Source organism: Sebastes fasciatus, chromosome 13 (assembly GCF_043250625.1).
Source record: "Sebastes fasciatus isolate fSebFas1 chromosome 13, fSebFas1.pri, whole genome shotgun sequence".
NCBI lineage: Eukaryota > Metazoa > Chordata > Actinopteri > Perciformes > Sebastidae > Sebastes > Sebastes fasciatus.
In genome coordinates, this window is record NC_133807.1 from 18,548,990 (window position 1) to 18,566,148 (window position 17,159).

The window sequence follows — 17,159 nt, forward strand, 5'->3', positions numbered from 1 at the left end:
GCTCTACCAAAGAGTATAGAAGCAAAGAGACAAAACTCTGGTGTTTTTTTTTTGACAACTTATTATATTTATAATATTTTTATTGTTCAACACAGGCCATTTCAGTAGAGACATTGAATATGACAATAGAATAGAAATAATTTAGTTATACTTTTGTACTGCACTTTGTAGGTGGACGTTTTATTGACGTCCAGTTGTCGCTTTCAGTCCAAAATGGCAGAAGCTTAGCTTTGCTGCTAGGTGTTGATGTTGCAATGGAACAAACTATTGGCTTTCACTTCTTGGCAATATATGTTCTTTGGCACAACTGTAAATAAATGACCACTTCTATTATAGCAGTGACAGCTGGTTAAAAATAAATGCTGGTTATTTAAATTCAGCCAAATTCATAATGTTTCCAAGAATAACAGTTGCATAAGCAGACATGTCTCAATATACACATTTCAAACACCGACAAAGACAAAAACACCATGATGATTTAATATATTATGGTTTATTACTCATCACAAATGTCATTATCATCATCAATTAAATACATCAGTTGTAGATCTGAAGGAATGAATTCAATTAGCTATATGATTTTATTTCACTTTCGCCAGAGAGTGACAATGTAAACTTAAAAAACACAAAAAGATGTAACGGCATGGGGGGGGAAAGAAAAAAACAGCTGAAACGCTTCTTCAAATATTTGCATTAGTGGGTAGTCAATCCCAATCAACTGCAATCAAGAGGAACGATTGCAGGATCGATGCAGAAATGCACAAAGGACCTGACAAAAACGGATTCGTCCTCAGTATTGCAGTGCCGATTCCATAAACTAGAGAGATTATTAATTTGATCATCACGGCGGCTTAAGCCCTCTGAAATAAGAGACATCAAGACATGAGCTGTGAGGACCTATTGCTCATAAACTATTGTCGTCCACGGGCGTGAAAGTGTGCTCAGAAAAAGCACAACATCCATTTTCTCCCACGGCACCGATCAGAGGTGAAATCAGTGCTGTTGTCACCATCAACAGTCATGATGGAGGATGGTTTGCATAGATGTGTTCAGGTTATCCTCACTAACACTAATCTGTGGGAGGGAGTGATATTTCTATATTTGAATGACAGCCATGTAAAGACTTGTGAAAAACAATGAAAATGCAGGACATGTTGGCTACAATTACACGAAAGTCCCTCTAATCCTTAACTACAAAAACAGTACAGTTAAAGAGCATCAATGTTTTTTTTTGCCATCAAATGGTTTTACACTAACTACCTGGCACTATTCATCGTATACTGATGGGGTTCAGTGCAGTTCAATGTATGCATAAATATGTTAACAGTACAGAACACTGAGTGTAAATAGGTTAGGGAGTTATTAGTCATCATGAACACAACTTGGTGAGACAGACACACTCAAGATGTCGAATTAAAGAACTATTCAAAGCTCATAAATCACCTCTTAGTATATTAAACAGTACGATTAAAACCTTCAACTTCCAAACGTTCTGTCTGAATCACTTGCCGTTTGTTCTGTCGGAGGCCCATTTTTCCACTCAGTCAATTTAATACTGCACTTCAGTAGAGCTGCAACCATTAATCGATTATTAAATTAAATCGCCAGCTATTTTGATAATCGATTAATCGGTTTGAGTAATTGTTTAAGAAAAAAAAAGTAAAAATTCTCTGATTCCAGCTTCTTAAATGTGAATATTTTCTGGTTTCTTTACTCCTCTATGACAGTAAACTGAATATCTTTGAGTTGTGGATAAAACATGACATTTGAATACATCATCTCAGGCTTTGTGAAACACTTTTTTTTTTTTTTTTTTTTTACCATTTTCTGATATTTTATAGACCAAACGACTAATCCAATTAATCAAGAAAATAGTTGACAGATTATTCGACAATGAAAATAATTGTTAGTTGCAGCCCTACACTTCAGTAAACTGGAGACTCGTGAACCTTTAGTTGACCAAACCAACAGTGACAGTAAACTTAAATAATAGCAAAAAGACATGCATCGAGTTTGTTGTGTAAAAGCAGAGGACTTGGCGTGCAAAGAAAAGAAATTAAACACTTAAATGATCCCCCTGCAGCTACACAGTGTGTAGTCGGCCATCGTTCCAGTCAACCAGGTGTCTTACTCACATAGAAAAATAGTCAGATCCAAAATAATAATAATAATAATTCATAATATACTATATTTGATTAAATTAACCACTTTGTACATAAATACACCAGAGCCCGAAGGTCAGAGATCAGAGGTTAATGCTACATTGGCACACCTGGCACCTCCAGTCAAGTGGCTTCCTATAGGTCCTCCAGGCAGACTTCAAACTACGACACCGGCCTGTTGAGAATCGCGTTTTCTACGTCACAACACTAACGGAGTGGTCGACTTCAGTGGTACTTTGTGACGAAATCACAAGTGCAAAAATCATCCTTCATTTTCTTTAAGATACTTGAAATCACATTCTAATGGGTTCTTCTCACCCATGCTGAAATTTGGCTAAATAAAAAATACACATGTAGGATTTTGTTTGTCAAAATAATACTAATTTTACAGATTTGGTCTGCAGGACTCGTGCACAGTCTCTGCTGGGTACTGCAGGTTTTCATGCAACCAGTTTATCAATAATGTTGCCCCTGCTTTTTTGCAAAAATCAACCTCAGACACAAGATATTGAAATAAAAACAATAAAACGCTCCCTGTGTGTTCTTTTGTCAAAACACACCTCATGATGTCTGGTTGTATTCTTAATTGTCTCCCTCTTGTCTTCTGTGTCAATTTCCCCCTTCAGATTTATTCCAGAAGAATTTGGGGAGAACCACTCGGGATTAAATGGTTTGACTTGAGAGAAAACGAACAGACTGCAAACAGGGAGGCCACAAAGAGAACAGTAACACATTTCACTACACTACTAAGGCACACACTCACTCACAACATTTAACATGACAATAAATACATCCTCAACAACATTACTAGCATTTCTGCCTTCAGTGCCTGTGTTTGAGACGACTTCGAAGGGTTTTCTTTTTGTCACTTGTCAACAGACGAGAAATGACGGGGCATGTGGAGTGCTAACAGGATCCTATGTACTGTAGCTACACTTCTTATTTACATACTCTATGGCACCAGAACTACTTCTGCAAACCTTCAGTTCAACAATCCTTTGAGTCTAACCACTGTCATCAATCTGATTAAAATAATAAAAAAATGAAAACAAAAAGAATTAAAAAACTAAAAGAGATAATGACTGTAACCTGTAATAATTCACAGTCCATGCTCCAGTTGAAAAAGGAAATTTGTCCCATCTTGCTAAAACTTGGTGAAAAAGAAATCATTGAGCGAGGGGCAAAAAGCCCACCGAAGTGCTATTAAAACCATGATCCAGTTTTCTCCACCATAGTCCCGGGACTACATTACGTCTTTGAAATGATGCGTTATACAGGAAGCTATCCCATTTTTTTTTTTATTAATCACTCTTTCTGTGTCTGGGGGTCTTTTGTTCCCCTGACCTCTTTTTTTGTTCAGCGTCCCTTTTCATTATCCTGGAATGACAGGGTGGAAACTAGGCCGAATCTCTCGCTGCTGCAGCTCCATTTTTGTCCTCAGCTTCTCCTCCCCCTTTGTCCTTTTTCTTCCCCCCTTTCTTCTTCTCTTTTTCTAGCCTCTCTTTCTCCTTCCTCAGCCTCTCTCTTTCAGCCTTGTCATTTTCTTTCTTTTCCTTCATTTTTTTCTTCTCGTCTTCCCTTTCCTTCTTCTTGTCTTCTTTGCTCTTCTTCTTCTTCTTCACCACCTCTTCCTCTCCGGTTGTGGCATCAGCCGCCGGCGCCACTTCTTTTTTCGAATCTGTAACTGGCGGCAGAGGTGCGTTGTTTGCCGTAGGAGAAGGGAGAGTGGGAGTGATTTTCTCAGAGACGATCTTAGGGGAGGGGGATAGCACGCTGGGCGGCGGTGCTGTGCTTTGTGTTGTTGGGGCCGCAGCAGGAGGCTGGCCCTGTGCCGAGTCGACTTCTGAGGCCTGAGCAGGACCACGTGATGAGCCAGCCGCACCCGCGACTAAGGGGCTCCGAATCTGGGGTGTTGGTGCCCTCTGACCTGCCCCTGGAGGCATAGGTGGTTTATGGATGGGGCCTCGTTCTGGGCTTGATGTCATAGCAGGTCGGGACTGCTGCGTCAGGCCCTCCATCCCTGAAGGCCCCGAGAAGGAGCCCTTCTTGGTGTGGGAGTGGAAAGGAGCCTTGGACCTGCGGAAGCCAGGAAGTGAGAGGAGGCTGGAGGAGGCCCTGAGGGGTCCTGGCGGAGGGATCGAAGTACCCAAGAAAGAGAAGCTGCCGCCAGAGCTGATGGAGGCAGCGCGGCGTTTGTACTCGAAGATGGCCCTCGTACCGTGGAGGCGGCGGCCTGGCTGGTGAGTCAGCTCCCCTCTGGACTCCCTCCACTTCCTCACCTGGACGTTGCACTCCCTCTCTATGAGTGACTCCGTCACCGGGAGAATGATGATCTGGACGACACATCAGACAGGGTAGAGACAGACAGAGGAAGTGAGGATTGACTAGACTCACTACAGGACGAAGTGACTCATAACTCGTGTCGCTGAGTAAAAACAGAAGCAGGTTTTGTTTGTGTATGTGAGACCCACCTCCTGTACCAAGATGTCCTCTCTGATAGCGTCAGGTGAGATGTTCCTTAGACGCTCCATGGTTTCATACATGCCCTGTAGTTCCCGAAGTTTATCCACAGAGCCGAGCATCTGTTTCAGAAGCACCAGGCCCACACGAAACACTATCTTCACCCCTACAACCAGAGACTTAGTCAGGTTTCTGTCACACTACACAGCAAAAATAAAACTGAATTTGATAAATTCTTAAAACTGACGAAAACATTTCAACTCAAGCAAGTATAAATGCAAGGGCTGTCAAAGTTAACGCAAATTTGTTTGAACGTCACTAATTTCTTTAACGCATCAACGCAACTTGTGATTTTACAGTTTTAAAGCTAGAGTGAAGTAGAACCCGGGAACTAGAAAACCTAAAGAATCCATTGGTGCCAACCATGTCAACATATTTGCCCACTCCCATGTTGATAAGAGTATTTAATACTTGACAAATCTCCCTTTAAGGTAAATGTTTAACAGATAAAAAGTGGACAATGAATTTGCGATTAATCGCGATTATCTATGGACAATCATGCAATTAATCGCGATTAAATATTTTAATCAATTGACAGCCCTAATAAATATGGATCCAATTTCTTATCAGATCATTATAATTCATCAGCAGCTTACATCAGGTAAATGTCGGTAAACAGTTCAGTTATAAACAGACAAGCTGTCTGAACCGTGTGGATATGAATGTTACCTTCACAGAAGAACATGTCCCATACGCGCAGCACACTGGCCCAGGGTAAGGTGCGTGAGAAGATGCACATGAACCACTCAGTCATGTAGAGAATCGGGTCAATCTTGAACTTCTTAAGATGGCGGTACGCCATCGGACACGTACGCCGCAGCAGGGAGAAGAAGATCTCGCCATCCAGCTGGATCGCTTCCTACAAGACAGAAATGACAAGTCAATAGAGCTGAGAAAACTGACACGAAGGTCTGGAAAAAGATTTGGTCCCTTCACTCACCAATCCAGCGCTGTAGTAGCCGGGAAGGTACTTCTCACATATCTGGACGAGGGACCAAAAAGCTTGCTGTGAAAACAGAACCAAATTATAGCAGTTAAGGTTATGAATACACTGATTGCATTAATTCCCACATTTATGTCTCCTGTCGCACCTGTTGTCAATAAGCAACCAAAACCTGCATGCTGCGATGACGATGATGATGAAGATTCGGTAATTTAGCAGTAAAAGCCTCACTGATTAAAGTCAAAACAAAGATAAATGGATTTCCAGCACCGTAGCTTTACTGCTTGATTTCTCTGTGTCATTTTGGCTGAACTTTCAACCGGATGTTGTGACGTCCTCGGACGGAAAGGGAGAAGCAAGTAAAATAGTCCGTGGACAGATGATCCTGCACTAAAATGCTTAACTTCTCCTTCATATATTAACCGTAGACCGATATTTACAGACGAAATAAAATATATCTGCTGGCTGGGATTGGTTGTTCCTCGTCACATCCTCATCGAAAAGTTGAGTTATTTTTTATCTCGGGGTGCAGCCGTCACACCCCGAAAAATAGCTGCTAGGAAACGCTTGCGCATCGCGACAACGTCACTCTCGCTTGTGAGTGTGCCTTTCCGTGCGTCTACATTGACTACAATGGATTTGAGGGCACAAAAAAGGTGGCATGTGAATGGCCCCTAAATCTTCTCATGCTTCCTTCTTCCTGTATTTGTTGTGCATAAATGATGGCGAGGCTGTTTTGTGATTTGGAGATATAAAGTGATGTATGAAAAAAAAATTATATATACACCCTTCCCGTCCTTCTGCTAAACAGAAAACGACTGCAATTGAAACTGTGACAACACTTACAGTAGATAAAGACACGCTTCGTTTGCTGCTACCAGGCGTCAACTACAGCAACTGTCCCAGCGTCAAGAGAAAATAACACACACTGCTACGTGAGTATCGCTACATCAGAACCAAACACCCTCACACAGACACACATTTATATATGGGCCAGTTTCAAACTGTCAGAATGCAGATTGGTCTGTGTGGTCACCTTCCTGTCAAACGTTCGGCTGATCAAAGAAACTGTAACTTGAGTCCTGTCTGTATTTGCAGGACACCTTGTTTCCGTCTGGTCAGTGAAGTTTCAGCAGTTTCACTAGTCTGCTGCTATTTTTAATTTAGCGCTTTGTTTCTCTTTCTCGCACGCCCACTCTCATTTTCTTATGAGCTCTCTTGTGATTAATGTTTCCAGTGAGGAGGGATAAACAGAAAGAAAGATCACGCTTTAAACAAAAGCATACCACGATTTATGATCCAGATACTCAAAAACAAACTGCATCTTGTGATATCAACTCATCTTCCTGTGAGCCCACTGGTCTGGAATCAAGTTGTAAATTCTTTAGTCTCATGTAAAATCATCACAGTGGACATTTGACCTACGACACAGTCTTGGGTGATGTGTGTTGGGGTTTGGAGGCATTTTGGGATCAAGTAACACAAAAGTAAATAGTAAGGTCCATTGGTGGCAACAGAAATTCAACACAACTCAATATCAGCTTGTGTATTTATGACGCTTTGTAAAGTAATTTGACATTGACTACGGTTACATGCACACTAATATTCCACTATTATTCTGAATATGACAATATTTTCAATTTGATACGGGTCATACGGGTAAACAGCATATTCAGTTTGAAAGGCCTTAAGTTAGGCCTTATTCCGACTTGAGCATTTTCAGATTAAGACATGTAGAATACTTTAATATTTTCAGGTTTTAGGAGCATTCTTTAGACATGTATACAGCGCATTCAGAATATGCGTCTCAATTGGGGGTTTTACGGCAGTTTGCGACACACGGCCTCTTGCCTGTTTACAGCCAGCTCTGTGCGTTGTACACAAACCATCTAGCCAACAGTTTACAGAGATGCATGCCCAAAAGGAAAGCCCACATCTCTGGTCGGAAGGAGAAACATACCCTCTTTTAAACATTATGAAAGACTTGGATATAAACAGGTTTTTGGATGTGTGCAAATATCGCAACGCCGACCTTTTCAAGAAGGTGGTTGAAAGAATGAAAGAGAGAGGCTGTGTTCGCCACCGGTTACGTTAATCAGAGTATGCACGGCTGCATGTAAACGGGAATATTAGTGGAATCAAAATGTTCATTAGCCATGTAAACAGCTTAGTAGGAATAAGGGCAAAAAAAATGCATGTAAACGTAGTCAGTGATGAACCCTTTTCATTTCACCACCGAGTGAGAACCTGTACCCCGATGGCTCAGCCCCTCACCTCAGCAGGCATATGCATGAGCAGCACTGCAGCCACTGGAGCCTGGGCCTGGCAGTAGCCCTCGTCAGGCCGGTAGATGGTGTAGGCCTTCAGGATCCGGTACAGATCCTGTTGTCTGCAGGAAGGAACAAACAACTAAATCATTCGGTGGTCAAATCCACCAAAATACTTTGACTCATGAGGGGAGTAATGTAAATCAAACTAACAGTAATCTGGGTAAAACAAACTGCAGACAAAGGCCTCCGAAAACACTTCAGAATAAAAGAATCTCGACACTACATCTCAATCACTTATCCTCTAAAAGACAATCTTATTATATTGTAATATGTATTGCGATTTTCATTAATTTCCTCATTTTATACATCCTCTATTGGTATACTTCTCTGTATGACATTGTCACTTTTTGAATTCATTGTTCTACTATTTTTTATGTATTTACTTCAAATTTTCTTCTTGTATCCTGTAATCAGTTACTCCAGGATCAATTGTCTGCTAGTAGTTACATACAATTTGAGGATTGCATTCAATGTGCAGGTATTTGTCTTGTCAACTCTGATGTAAAACACACTGTGGCTGTGTTTTGTTTTTACCCGTGGCCACCGCGAGCAGCGAACATCTCATGGAAGGGGAACTGTCTGTGGAGATCCTTCTCTATAATGTCCAGCCATTTAGCTTCTCCCGGCTCTCTCTCCAGCTCCTGCAGTAAGAAAAACATTAGATACAAGTTTTAGGAAAATTCTCATTAACTCACGGCAGAGGTGTGGACTCGAGTCACATGACTTGGACTTGAGCCTTTTGACTTGAAAATACTTGATGCCTTCCCCCAAGCCCAAAGATGAAAAATATGTTATTTAAAAAGTGTGTGCACAAAGACAATCAACTTCTCAGTATCGGAGGTAACGCCAACAGCATTGGAAATAGTGGGTTTATTTACTTTTTGAAAGATCTTTTATTGATTTTGTTTGGGAAGAGGTTTCACTCATGGGGGAAATAACTGAACTGAACAAACTGAATTTCTATCTTTTGTTGCTGAATCCCTGAAAAGTGGCATTTTTTTTTGTTTAACTCTGGACTCTTTATTTTTGGTTTGATTATCATACACTAAAAACCAGATCCACTTTGTTTGAACCAATCAAACAGCATCCAATCACGTTGCAGGAGAAAACCATGAAGAAATGACGTTACGTTACTGAGCGCCAGTTGGTGCCAGTTACTCTGCTGTTAAAATGTCATTACATGTGGTGAAGAAAGCATTATGACTTGTTTAGGACTCGAAACTCAAAGTTTTCTGTCTCTGGCTCATGGAGTCAGTTTCTAAATTAGCCATCAAAGTGGATCAGACTGTAGAGGCCTGTATGAAACCACATTTGAGAATCTTCCTCAGACAACACAAACAATATTAAGCAGACTGTTAGGACCCAGACCCAGCCGAGGCCAGACCCCCCTCCAACGTGGACACGGAGGCAGGGCAGGCAGGATTACCGGTCCTGATAAGAGGCTTACAGTTCGCTAGGTCTGCGCTTGCGCCCCTTTAGCACCCCTGAAGCTGAAATTGGCCACAGAGTCCCATTACAATGGACCCCAGTTTGAGCCAGTTACTCAATCAAAATACTGCAGACTCTTCACTGTCCTTAAATATTCTCAACACAGCTTTAAGCAACTTAATACAAACAGAGAGAGAGAAGTTCAAGAATTAAGAGAGCAGATTTGAAGAATAAAAGATCAAACTATATTTCCATGTAAATGCATTTGTGGAAGACTGGCAACAAAAGCATTTTCAGGACTATGAGAATTAAGTATTACTTATTAGTACTAGTATTGTTGAACAGTTGGAGATGAGCCTTACGGTTCATGTAAAGTGATATCTAAGAAATGCTGGCTTCAGAGAAACCTCCCTGCTACGAGCCGTCTCGTAGACACTGTCAATCATTTACGCTCCATGGAAAACACAACTCACTCCCTTTGACTACAGAAAGACAAGAGTGAAAGATACTGAATGAAATGGGATCGTTACTCTCAGTACACTCTTTAGTGCTTTTTTTTTAACATTCTTAATCTTCTTTTCCTTTTTGCCTTCAATAGTGTTAATTTTGTTAACGAAAACTACGACTAAGTATGTTCGTCAACAACCTTTTTTTTCCATGATGAGACGGCACCATTAAAACTCCGACTGTGACGCTATCAACATGTAATATTATTGATGAAAAAATACAAGACTAAAATGTAGTTTAAAAAAAAAACTACATTCACCTGCGCAGAGGCATATCAATAGCTAACAAAATTACTTAAAATAGATAGTGGGGGCCTGAATACATGTATAATGAATTATACCTGCCTATTTGTCTGTGTGAATTGATGACAGCATCTTAGACCTCATGTTTTTTGTTATACCCTTCAGCCTCTGTGTTAAGTCCATATCTGTCTAAAATGTCATCACATCATCATCTTATCCTATTAGACATTTGTGCGAAATTGTCAAAATTAGCATATGAATTCTTGACTTATGGCCAAAGACGCGTTTTGTGAGGTCACACTGATTCGATTTTGGTGATCAAAGGTGATCACCAAAATCTAATCAGTTCATCCTTGAGTCCTAGTCGATGTTTATTCCATATTTGAAGAAATTCTCTCAAGGTGTTCCCTGAGATATCACGTTCACGAGAATGGGTCTGACAGACAACCCGAAAACATAAGCTGGCGCTGAGGCATAAAGATGAAGTTAAAAAGACAACATGGTCACAGTGATACCTCAAATTTTCCAGGGTTGGCGTCCAGGAGCTCCTGGCTGTTGGACAGCAGCTGCCAGGCTTTGGCTCTGAGAGAAGATGGAATCCCCTTCCTGCAGCGCATCTTCACCTTTAATGCACACAAGCACAAAACAGGTATTAGCTCTGGCAGTACGTCAAATATAACCAAGCCAAGTATATTTAAAACACATCTGAAAGGCTGATGCATACCTTCTGGAAGCGATGCTTGACCCATTTATCCCAGTGGTGGAACATGTCAAGCCATTTTACCTCCCTCTGTCTGGCCACTTCCACTCGAAGGTCCTTTTCACTGTAATAGTGAGTAATAGAAAATGACTACATCACTGACAGAACTGGGAAGTACTCTTTTTGTTTTCACACTCTGGTAGGTTCCGACATTTGTAACTCTAAAAGGCACAAATAAATTACCTCAGTTTTTCTCTTACATTCATTTGTACAACATTATGCTGAATTGCTCAATTGATTCAGAACATCCTTAACATTGATCAGAATGCCACTACTGATGGTAAATCAATATTTGTTTTAATTATTCAACAGAGGAAGAGCAATTAGCTTGCCAGAAAAGTAGAAGCAATTCTGACAGAAAAGAGAGGAAGAGAGCAGATGGGCGTGAGAGGTGATACCACAGAGACACACAGTCAGTACATATTGAGTCACAAAAACGCTCTCAGCATTATCTGAGTCAGACCAAGGGGAGATAAAGGATGGACGGATATGTTTAGAGCAGCAGAGAAGGAGAGGACGACAGGAAAGAGAGGTTGAGACAGAGAAAAGAGGAGGACTATCTCTTTGGGGCAGATGGATGAATCAGTGAATAAGATGTTCAGGAAAGGCAAAGTGACTGATTAAAAGGAAGATAGGCAGGATTCACATTTATCAGTGTAAACCAGTTATCTGGCCTCTAATGATGTCTCATATTGCAAATCGTGAACTGTCTGCATGGAACCTTAAAGCTGCAGTCGGTCGCTTTGAGCCAATATGATGAAAAGTTATTTTTATAAAACTGTCACTATATCCTGTAGGACTGACCCGGAAGCTTCGAAGCTTCGAAGCTTCGAAGCTTCGAAGCGTCAACCATTGCCACGGTAATCAACCTCAAATCACTATTCAAATGCTTCGTTTTTTGTTTAGTTTTTATATAAGTATGTAAGAATAATGTATAAATCCCCAAATAGCCCATGAAATAAGGAATAATCTGACAATATTATTCATTATTCATATTCAACATTAATTATTATTAGTTATTCTCAGACGGACATCGCTGTTGTGTGTAGAGGTGCGTGTGAGTACAGTACTGCGGCAGCGGCACTGTCCCGAGCACTGAAACAGGGGAGATGAAGACAGACAGAAGAACATGTCAGCCTGCTGCTGTGCCATGCCGCAAAGCTTCGAATACCTTTGAATATTTCTCACCGAAGCTTCAAAGTTAAAAAAAATGGTATTCGGGACAGCCCTAATATCCTGACAGTAGTGCATGATAGATAATCTGTGCAAATGTCTTGCAAATGCCATTAGGAGCAGAGGAGGACAGAGATGAACATGATTTATTTCCCTCTGTCTCATGCACTACTACCAGGATATAGTGACAATTTTATAAAAATAACTTTTTATCATATTTTCTGAAAGTTACCAACTGCAGCTTTAAAAAAGAGAAGTGTCTTTTTTCCCCCTCCTTCAAACAGCCATACTGAATATGCGTCTCCAATTTCAGAACATCTCAGACATAATGAAATCACACAGGGATCAATATTTTGCACAGTGGACAGGAGTGTGAGTCAAACATTAATGTCATAATACTTACCCGGTGTCACTGTACTGATTCCCACCAAGGAAGCCATATTTATCAGTGCGTCTGACAGTCATGCCATTGATCTCTGAGTCTGAGCCAATAGAGCTGCCGTCCTCTCCAAGCCCAGATAGAGACTCCAACGTCCCCGACATCAGGCTGGCTGACTCCAGATAGCTGAGCGTGTCAGGGGCCGGCCGGGATCTGGGGTAGGGCAGCGGGAAGGCCGGCTCTTGAATCAGTGGGACAGTAGGGCTGTGGTGCTCGGCTCTGGTAGGGGTGTTGGGCAGCGCTGCTTTCATTGCTTCACTGTGAATGTCAGGCTTTGGGGAGAGAGGAGGAGGAGGAGCAGGCTGACTTTGAAGGACTTGTGCTTGTTGAAGTGGCTGATGTTTCTCCTCTTCGGCTGTTGCTGATGCTGCCGTATCAGTGGATGCTGGAGGAGCAGGCGTGGGAGTGGGAATGGGAGTGGGAGTGGGAGTGAGAGTGAGAGTGAGAGTGGGAGTGGGAGTGGGAGTGGGAGTGGGAGTGGGAGTGGGAGTGGGATTGGGATTGGGATTGTAAATGGGAGTGGGAATGGAAGCTGCAGTGATTTGGGGTTGGCCTGCTGTAAATTGACCCTCATCCATGACAGGATTTGTGTTGTGTGTGACATGCACATTGGGGTATAGATTAGGACCAGGATTGACCTCAGGAGAGGGGGATGCCGGTTGCACTTCGCTCTGAGCTGATGGCTCGCTTGACAGTGCTGGGGTCTCTGTTTCAGTATTCAAGAGCTCTGCAGCTGGTGGGTCACTGATCATCGTTTCCTGCTGAATAACATGACCTCCAGTCTCTGCATCTTTCCCTGCTGATTCCTCTCTCTGTGGAGCAGCCTCTTGTACCAATAATGTGAGGGGGGTCTCAGCAGTGGGTTTGGGAGGAATCATGGGTGGGTGGGGAGTCATGGGTGAACCCCCTGACGGTGCTGCAGAAGTGTTTCCAGTCAACGATTTGTCATTATAGAGTGAAGACTTGGGTGTGGGCATCTCCCTGGCAGACTCTGGAGCAGGGCTGTTTGTAGCAGGGTGCACTGATGAGGACGGAGGGATGGATAGAGTTGCATGAGGATCACCCAATGCAGGGGGTGATGGGGATAGGGAGTAGAGTTCGGCCATGGTTCCACTCTGATCTCTCCTTTACAAATAGAGAGAAAATTATGAAGGTGAGTTCTCTTTTGCCAGAGAGCAGCTATCAGTTGAGTCATAAATGTTGTAATAAATAGTTAAACAATTAGTTTTATAGTGAATAGAGATGCAAATCTCCTCAGCAACAAGTCATGACCCCTGCAACTCTAAAAGTCAACGCTTGATGCAAAAGATGAGTAAAGTGTCTATGAAAATCAGACTTCTAGGATTGTCTATAAAAAATAGGCACAGAGTTCCTCTTCTTAAAATTGGATCAGAGAATTTGGAGAAGCAGCTAAAGAAGTGAAATATATTTTGAAATCATGGAAATGATTGGGGAGACAGTGTGCAAAACATACACGCCTTATATACTCCGAATTCAGTCTTTAATCGGTTTCACTTGTAACTGCAAATCTGATTCGTTATGGGATTATTTCTGCAAATAATAATGTTTGCAACAAACAATAAAAGGCCAAGCTACATTTCCATTTCCTCTTTTGCTACACAGAAGCCTATATCATACAATAAAATTACTTTACTACAGAATATATATATAAGCAACTTTATTTCAGAAAAGAACATAAAAGCAGCTCTCAGCAGACATCACACCAACAAAAAGCTTAAAACTAACTTCTAACATCCCACTTTAACACAATTTTAGCAGGCTAGCCAGGGTGAAAGAAAGACATTACTGTTGGTATGTTTCTTCTACAGATGTAACTGTGCACTGACATCTCAGCAGACATCACACCAACAACATCAAAAAGCTTACAACTAACTAACATCCCACTTTAACACAATTTTACTTTATCAGCAGGCTAGCCAGGGTGAATGAAACACAACAAACCACCCTGACAACCATAGTGATCCAGTATTGTGCTGATGAAGCAGGTTCCTCCAGACAGCTAGCAGCTAATAACAGCAGCCACTTTGTTGTCATCTCCTCTCTAGAGGCCTTTATTTCAGTAAAGCACATAAAATCAGCTCTCAGCACACCAACAACATCAAAAAGCTTACAACTAACTTCTAACATCCCACTTTAACACAATTTTACTTTATCAGCAGGCTAGCCAGGGTGAAAGACAGACATTACTGTTGTTTCTTCTACAGATGTAACTGACATTTAACTATCAACAAACCACCCTGACAACCATAGTGATCCAGTATTGTGCTGATGAAGCAGGTTCCTCCAGACAGCTAGCAGCTAATAACAGCAGCCACTTTGTTGTCATATCCTCTCTAGAGGCCTCTCTCTCTCTCTCGAAGCGACTCAACTTCCCGATTCAGCCCACAGGAGCTCTGGTTCACTAATAGCTAATAGTCAACACCCTAACCCACCCTCCCTCCCTCCCTCCCTGCCTGCCAGGCCGCTGGCCGAGCAGCGTCCTAGGCCTTGTCCACTCCGCTGCCCCCGGTCAACTACAACTTCAGCCCCGCTGCTCAACTCACCCAGGACCGGCGTGTCAGTGTGATCCGTCCGCCTGGAGCCTGGACAGGACAGCCAGCCAGGGGGGTTCCTATCCGTACGATCCCCCCGCCACAGCTCCGGTTCAACAACCTCCTCTCCGTGAAGTGAAAACACGACAAAACACCGACACACCGGAGAGCAGGAACCTCTGAACGGAGAGAGGACCTGGAAGAGCTGACGGAGCTAGCTAGTTGCTAAGCTACCAGCTAGCTAAGTTAGCTTGTTTTAGCCTAATGTGGCTATTAGCATTAGCATTAGCTGAATGTGTCTGTTACCTCGGTTACACATGCGGACTTGCTGCGACCATTCTCGCCAAATTCAAGCAACCTTCTTGCAAGAAATAGTTTTCATTCTGACACAAAAAAATTACTTTCTTTCTTTGTTTAATTTATCCAAAACAGCAGAGCAGCAGCAGCAGAGCTACATCCAACATCCAACATCCAGCACCAGCAGCCTGCAGTTCCTACTGACAGCTACGTGCGGGTTCTCGTCAATGTCGTCGGGGACGCGCACGTAACCGTAGAGGAGCCTCCCTTCCACAGCAGAGATATACTGTATGTTATTGAACACTAACAATGCATTAGGCAACAGTGGTGGGAGGTAATTGAGTATATTCACTCAAGTACTTTACTTAAGTAAACTTTTAGGTACTTGTATTTTACTTGAGTATTTCTATAATTGTGCTACTTTATACTCCACTAGCCTATATTTCAGAGGGAAATATTGTAGGCTACTTTTTACTCTACTACAGGCCTATCTGATACTTTTAGTTCTAGTTAATTTGCAGATTAAGGTTATTGATAAAAATATAATTAACAAATGAATTATGTCAGTGTTCAGAAGGATTGATTACAAACACAAATGATATCTTACATTTAGCATTTAATATGTACATACATAAATACACACATACACATCGCCTCCCACTCCCACACAGAGACAGGTCCAGCCTTCTTCCCACCCCTAGAGGTAAATTTACAGAAAAAATAACATACAAATAATTTTTTTAATAATTTAATTAGTTAGTTCAAATTAAAAGTAATAAGTACTACAGTAGTATAGTTCATGGTGGTAAGATAGAAACCTTGAATGAATAAATTAATTAATTAATTAGGTAAATGTAGAGAAAAAAAAACAGCACGTACAAAATAATAATTAATAATTAAGTAAATACCCTAGAAAGGTTAAGAAGATTCTATAGGATTCTATATAAGTGATATATATATATATAAGTGAGAAGGATTCTTTAGAAATGTTAATTACTTCATCAAAGTAATTTAACTTATTACATTTAATTACTTTTTGATTACTTACTGTTTTAAACTGGGCAATGAACCTGAAAAGTCCTAAAAACATGAACTTAACCGGGCAATGTAAACCAACAGTCCTCAACACTGAATACTGTCAAACTTTTATTGAAAGTTCTTCAATATAACTTGAATTCAGATTGGAACAGAGCAACAGAATGAATGTTATATTCTATACGTTTTTTACCAAAAGTAATAGATCCGGATGTGCCCCCTTTGTAATCACCAACATTTTGATTAGTAGCCTAACTGTAATTTAATTACATATTTTTTCTCAGTATCTGTAACTGATTACAATTATATTATTATTATTTTGTAATTTCATTACGTAACTCCGTTACATGTAACTACAGGAGTTACTCACTGATTAATATAGATTACACAACCTGGTAGTATATACATTTGTTAATATAAACCCCACCTTTACCAGCTAAAACATTAAAGTAATGAATGAGTTTCACTTGTAACAGAATATTTCTACAGAGTTGTATTGTTACTTTTACTTAAGTAAAAGATCTGAGTACTTCTTCCATCACTGCATATTTATATTTCCTCAGGTTTGATTTAATTTGACACATTCATTACAGTGATCAAATATGTTTATTTACAAAACACCCTCAACATACTTTTTTAAATAAGAAGTTATTAACCAGTTGAAAGTTAAGTTGGAAGGATGGATGCGTATTACAATAGTATTCCCATATTTAGCATAATAGATGTCTTATTTCATATGGATAACTATAACATATATTTGGTAATTAATAT

General features: G+C 41.0%; 1 protein-coding gene across 2 annotated transcripts; it reads right to left on the bottom strand.

The window, feature by feature from the left end:
- Nucleotides 1-3,441: 3,441 nt before the first annotated feature.
- tbc1d10b (TBC1 domain family, member 10b) lies at nucleotides 3,442-15,555 on the bottom strand. Of its 2 annotated transcripts, none has more exons than XM_074655969.1 (10): nucleotides 15,069-15,555; nucleotides 12,469-13,629; nucleotides 10,857-10,956; nucleotides 10,648-10,755; nucleotides 8,490-8,596; nucleotides 7,900-8,014; nucleotides 5,623-5,688; nucleotides 5,352-5,541; nucleotides 4,634-4,788; nucleotides 3,442-4,495 (listed from the first exon to the last, which is right to left on the bottom strand). In XM_074655969.1, the coding sequence occupies exons 2-10, from the start codon at nucleotides 13,608-13,610 to the stop codon at nucleotides 3,560-3,562; spliced, it is 2,919 nt and encodes a 972-aa protein (XP_074512070.1). In that variant the 5' UTR covers nucleotides 13,611-13,629; nucleotides 15,069-15,555; the 3' UTR covers nucleotides 3,442-3,559. The 2 variants fall into 2 exon arrangements, with proteins under 2 accessions (XP_074512070.1, XP_074512071.1); XM_074655970.1 differs by having other exon boundaries at nucleotides 15,363-15,504.
- Nucleotides 15,556-17,159: the final 1,604 nt, after the last annotated feature.

Coding starts and splice junctions, on each gene's coding strand:
- tbc1d10b (XM_074655969.1), bottom strand. CDS start 13,610: ATGGCCGAACTCTACTCCCTATCCCCATCACCCCCTGCATTGGGTGAT. Junction 8,597..10,647: donor CCAACCCTGGAAAATTTGAG/GTATCACTGTGA, acceptor TTCTTACTGCAG/GAGCTGGAGAGAGAGCCGGG. Junction 8,015..8,489: donor GCTGCTCGCGGTGGCCACGG/GTAAAAACAAAA, acceptor TCCTTCCTGCAG/ACAACAGGATCTGTACCGGA.